This window comes from Varroa jacobsoni, unplaced genomic scaffold (genome assembly GCF_002532875.2).
Source record: "Varroa jacobsoni isolate VJ856 unplaced genomic scaffold, vjacob_1.0 contig00699, whole genome shotgun sequence".
Lineage (NCBI taxonomy): Eukaryota > Metazoa > Arthropoda > Arachnida > Mesostigmata > Varroidae > Varroa > Varroa jacobsoni.
The window spans coordinates 3441-9377 of NW_019214510.1; the positions used below are offsets into that span (position 1 = coordinate 3441).

General features: G+C 40.5%; 1 protein-coding gene across 2 annotated transcripts; it reads right to left on the minus strand.

Moving 5' to 3' along the window:
- Nucleotides 1-853: 853 nt before the first annotated feature.
- LOC111271496 (uncharacterized) lies at nt 854-5682 on the minus strand. Of its 2 annotated transcripts, XM_086972947.1 has the most exons (5): nt 5519-5682; nt 4174-4420; nt 2746-2844; nt 2295-2639; nt 854-1743 (listed from the first exon to the last, which is right to left on the minus strand). In XM_086972947.1, exons 4-5 carry the CDS (start codon nt 2304-2306, stop codon nt 1222-1224), a joined length of 534 nt encoding a protein of 177 aa, XP_086829073.1. In that variant the 5' UTR covers nt 2307-2639; nt 2746-2844; nt 4174-4420; nt 5519-5682; the 3' UTR covers nt 854-1221. The 2 variants fall into 2 exon arrangements, with proteins under 2 accessions (XP_086829073.1, XP_086829074.1); XM_086972948.1 differs by lacking the exon at nt 5519-5682 and having other exon boundaries at nt 2754-2844; nt 4174-5120.
- Nucleotides 5683-5937: the final 255 nt, after the last annotated feature.

Genomic DNA, 5937 nt, shown 5'->3' on the forward strand with positions numbered 1-5937 from the left:
TAAAATAATATTTAATCCAAACAAGTGTGTTTTATTTCCGTTCAAATCAATTTAGGTTAGGTGTTGTTGTTGGGCGCAAATGGGTACCGAAAAGATTGCTGAATCGCTGCGCGGCTAGTTAGGTTGGCATGACAATGCTAAGAATAAACTTCCATTATTAGTCCGTTAACAGAAACTGTTAACCGTAAACCCGTTCTTGAGTGGGTTAGAAATAGGTTTAAAAAAATTTTCAAAATGTACTTGTAACTAATCAACAATGTTTTTAGCCGGTAGACCAGGAATGGTGTAAATATATTTTCCATAATACGCAATGGCGTGTGCTAATTGCCTCCAGATTATCGTCTTCAATGCTAGATTATTATCCAATAGCTACAAGGAAGTTTGACGTTTGTAATGAAATTACATGGGAACCTCACTTGATTGTAACGCTAACGTCAAGAACAAGTTGATTAAATACAGATACGTTTACACTTTGCAAATGAAGGCTTTACGTCATAAACTTAATTGTGTTATAGATCTTTTCCGATAAATCTAAGTTTTCTTACGCAGTACCTTTAAATGGGCGTGCAACATGATCCGGTGGATCAACTCAGCCCTTGCAACGATTCTCATTGAGAAAATACAAGCTAACGACTTCGGTAACAGCTGATAGCGAAGTGAATCGCGAAGGGTTAGCATCGTCAAATTTCTAACGCCTACATCCTCCGATTTTTGTGCCAGATAAGGCTGATCATATTCAACACTACCTGAATGCTTGTTAGGCTTTTCGAAAGTGAAACAATTATCTATTTTGCAACGTATCCCTCAGATATATCCAGCACTCACGTTCCCAAAACAAAACGAGACAACGAGGTGGTCTTCATTAGGTACGATATCCATTTATTCTTAAGATTTCCTATTGTTCTCTATGATACATTCGAAAAACAAACGGCATATCTGGTAAAGCAGAACGTACGAGTTTTCTATTTCGCTCCTCTCTTCTATTTACGATTACTTGTGTCCTTTCTACACTCTTTTTTACACTTTTAACAAAAATGTATTTGTCTATGGGAGTTTGTACACGTGGCATGGCGTGGCAGTTTGCATTTGTTACTGTCGTGAACAAACTGGATGACCTAGAAGCGTGTTCCGAAAACATAAAATGAAACAAACGAATAAAGAAAAGGACAAAGTAATAAAGAGTAAAAAAATAAGCAGATGAATAAAAAATATAACCATTTTTTACCATCCGCCTCCACCAGACCAACTTCCGCCGCCCCCGCCTCCACCAGACCAACTTCCGCCTCCACCGTGACCTCCGCCGCCGCTGATCTTCGTAACAATAAATTTTTTTGTTGTGCCGCCTCCACCACCTTTCCAACTACCACCGCCTGCAGGTTGCCATCCACCGCCTTTATGGCCTCCACCTCCTTTAAGTTTTTCTACGATCCAGACTTTTCCACCACCTCCGTGGCCTCCTCCTCCTCCGTCCTGCCATCCGCCTCCTCCTCCTCCGTCCTGCCATCCGCCTCCTCCGCCTCCACCCTGCCATCCGCCTCCTCCACCTCCACCCTGCCATCCGCCTCCTCCACCTCCACCCTGCCATCCGCCTCCTCCACCTCCATGACCACCTCCACCAGCTTTTTGGACCTTCACAATAAACGTTTTGCTTGGGCCGCCTCCATGGCCTCCGCCCCCTCCACCGCCGGCCCAACCTCCTCCGCCGCCGCAAAGGGCCGTTCCGAGAAACGCGCTTACCAACAGCTACAGCAGACAACAACAGATTAACGTAAATGAAAGCAAAAAAGCTGGACATCGCAAATTAAGTGTGTTTAATAAACGAGAGTTATCGGCGGTCTTTTTAACGTATTAGAAAACTGCTCCTTTTTTTAAAATATTTTTCGTAATTCTGAAAAAGGGAGACGAGACAGCGACCTTTTTTGCTTGTTTTCCTTTTTGTTTCGCTCGGTTTTTCTGTAATTTGGCTGCAATTTAAAACTGCTTTTGTCCTTTTTACAGATATCTCAGGTCTTCAAGAGAATCAAACTTGACAATGATCGATGCAACCTGTCCTCTAGAAGTACTTTTTTCCTAAACAAAAAAAAAGGCCTAAAAATTATTGTAACCATAAGGTCAATATTAGCATATATCATTAGCTAGGGTTAAAAACGGCTAAACTGGAGAGCGTTAAGACGCAATGTCTCCATTCAGCTTCGGTTATCTTCATCATTAGTATCTGTTCAGTCGAGCACATATCGACTAAAAGCAATGAAAGAGCGCTAAAAAGAGGGTTAGAGGCTAGTTGAAACACTTACTAAAATCCTCATATTGATTGCTCTTCTCAGATCATTGGCAGAGACACAATGTGTGGTTAGGCAAATCTTTACGCTTATAAAGCCTCAGCACAGTCACGTACGAAAGATATCCACACGACGTTCTCCCACAGCGATATTGTAATATCGATTGTGAAAGGGCAATACATAGAAGTAAATCATGGATATTATAGGAAAGGTAGAACTGCTGCTGATAGCCTTTCTTTTTCTTTCCTTGGAAAATCTCCTCCTCTCCTATTTCTGTTTTCATTTTGTATTTTGGCAGAACGCAGCAAACGTCAAGCGCCGATGGCGTCAGAGCGTTTTCCTTCGTATAGTGGTAGCTGGCTGAAAAGAAACTCTTTAAGCTTTCTGTTAGGCCAGAAAATAAACATGAGGGCATATGAATTGATATTATCAGTTATATAACACGTTGCTTACCTACGGTCCTTACCTGCGTACCTGGCTATGGCAGCATAGATTTAGTCCCAGCGACTTTGTAGGTTTCCTTAAGTCCAAGTCGTATCATCGACAATCGATTATTTATGCTAATCTATAAGCAGATACAGGATACACGCCCATGGAAGACAACAAGCAAATGAGTCAGAAGCTGCAACTTGACCCACAGACATCGAACAACGGTAATGCCAACGATTTACGACTACCTCGGCCGTTGCAGATGTCAATTTAGCCCGCAGACTCCGCCGATACAAAGGCGTTAGTGGCCCGTAGCGCCAGCACTTTAAATCATTGTTCCTAATAACTGGCTAATAGTAATGATAATACTCTGAATAAAGGAACAAACTAAGGCGTTGAGGTAACTACAGTAATGTCAACCGTTGTTCGAACGTTGACAATAGCACCAAGAAGAAGTCGAAGCTAGATCCTTCTCACTTAAGTGGGTCCAACTTCTGTTTTGCCTTGGTCAGGAGTTATCGGGGTCAGCTGTTTCGTTAGTTCGAAATCACAAGATCGACAGTGGTCCAGAGGCAGATGCAGGGAGCATTGAATGAATCGTTATGGTGCCGCTCGTCACGAAAATCTATGTGCGTATACATTTGTAGCTGGTCAAACGGGCTGAATTGTTAAAAGGGCGCAATAAATAGTGTCAAACCTTCATAGATCCTTGGCGTGCGTAGCTATATATATGTGAGAACGAGTGATATTCTGTTGATAGAAGTATTTACTGCTGGCATAGAGCCAAGTTAGTAATTTTTTGGTCTTCTCTGCTGGCTATAACGGTTCCTTCGTCGGGGTCGTCCATTTGAGCTTTGTTAGAAATGCCACTTGCGACCAACAAGGCCAGTTTTGATCGTTGATCCAATGACGCAAATTTCCTTCTAGCACACGTATTTTACTAGAATATATTGAGTACAAATCTATGCTGTTTACATTGTTGAAGCAAAAGAGAAACCTTTAAAAAGCTTGTAGTGACTTCGATTGGCATTGATGGGGATAGCGTGAAAAGTCAAATAGGAAAGTTTGTCCGATCCATTACTTATTTCAAATTTAACATATTGAGTAATACATATACCTATCTAAGTAAATGTAAATAAGTGAAATCTACGCTTTCAGTTACCTATGTGTAGTTACCGTTATTCGAAATACGCCCTAAATTGTGTGCTTGTATTACTTTTTCTAAAACATTCCGCAAAGATAGATGAACGCTAGTACATCGATTAATAATAAACTGCGTTCAACATTCGTAGGGGTTGAAAAGCTATACTGTTGTAAAATGTTTTACTATAAACTATATAGATACAGAATACCGCTGTTCAGGCAGATATATACAGCAGTGTAAGATTCCCCTAAGAAAATAAGTAACGTCGGTACTGCAACGGTTATATAACGAGATACAGCATCCGGCCGAATATATACTTACGCCCATCACATACGATCTTCGACAGCTGACGCTGCCCCCCTGGGGCAGTAATAATGATAGCTGACGAACGACGTCAGCTGCGGAGGATATCAGCCCAGGAAAGCGCGTGCCGTCAACGAGTACGGATTTTTCTACTATTCAATTTGTCATTAAACACGAATCTTGTTCCATTACTGCTTGGTGAAATTCGTTCGCTTGAAAAAAATTAGCGTCTCTTTCTGTAAGTATGGCAGCCGATTCCATTAGTCTGGAAGAGAATGGACATACGTCAGCTATTAAAACATGCTTAGCTAAACTAGTCGTCATGACTTTGATGTCCATAAAAGTCCCAACTCGATATCTTCTGTTGGTTTCATTAAGAAGTTTAACAGAAAAAACGTCCACCGTAAGTTTCTGCTGTTAATCCAAAGACCTAGGCCTCAATTAACTTGTATCGCTTTCATTGGTCACTTGCTCACTGAGCCGTACCGAAGAAGAACATAAACTACCGTACCGTCGAACACAGATAGGTCTGGGAAAATAGGGATCTGATAGGGTCTGGGAAACATTTCAAAACATGAAGTAATCTATATGATACACTAAGCTTGACGATCCTCCTGCACAATTATAGTATTACCGTTGAAACAAGTGATCTGATCCTAATAAACACTACATTATGTAAAAGCAGCTTATTTATGTCACGTTTTTTTTTTGTATATAGTGTAACATCTCCTAAAATGCCTAGCAACCCGGGTAGGACGCTGTGACGACAATGCGACTACAGCACAGGTGACTGTAAAGAACAGTTTTGACATTTTTTTTAACACTACTGATCGTGATAATGCAGTGATAACGTGTCGGCTTACCAAATTTAGGGACACACGGTTATTTACGTTTAAAAGAGGGTACGAATACGCAATGTTTAGCGTTTCAAGTACCGAACGAAAAACTCGAAATATATATTTAGCTAATAATAGACATATTATTCTAGCTTTATATAACATGTAATTATATATAATATAAAGCTATAAACGAATACATAATTAATAAAAAGGACGTTTTAACAACGAATCATTGAGTTGTTGTCAAAATAAATAAGCCCAGCGTGCTCATTATCTCCGACCCTATTTTATTACGAATTAAGTTATTAGCGATAATTTATGCGCTCGTACAAAATTCGTCCATATGTTATATATACTCAGTGAAGAAAATCAATTCAGATTCCACAAAGCAGTTTGTTTTAGGCAATCTCATCAATGGTGCCCTTCCTCCTGTAGACAGCACTCTAGGTTGCCAGTCGCTTTTAGTGCTGCATAAATAATTATCTATAGAGATAACATTGATAATAGAACAACAATGTAATTACCTTCCAATCAAATGAGTGTAAACTCGTTAGTAAAAATACTATGGTGTGGACATTTGGAGAGATGCGGTCTTAGACTGGCACACTACTTGTCTGCTAGGCCAGAAGTGCATGTCACGGTAGCGGTGCAGGCCTTTTGCGCTGGCAGGACCCTGCCGTCTGAGGCAATTTTGGCAGTACCAAGCAAACGTTTACATTGGTTAATAGAACAATATTATATCGTTGTTCTCTGTAAGAACATCCTAGTCACTTTCAGCAATAGCGACCATCCTCTGAGTATAGCAGACGCCACCAAAAGCCTCTACTTTTCGAAGTATTTCTTTTTGCAGGGATTATATAATAGATCCGGCAACCATGATTAGAATAATTAAGATGATCATAAGTGTTAGTATGTTGTTTCCATTTCAGCATTGTCATCACGT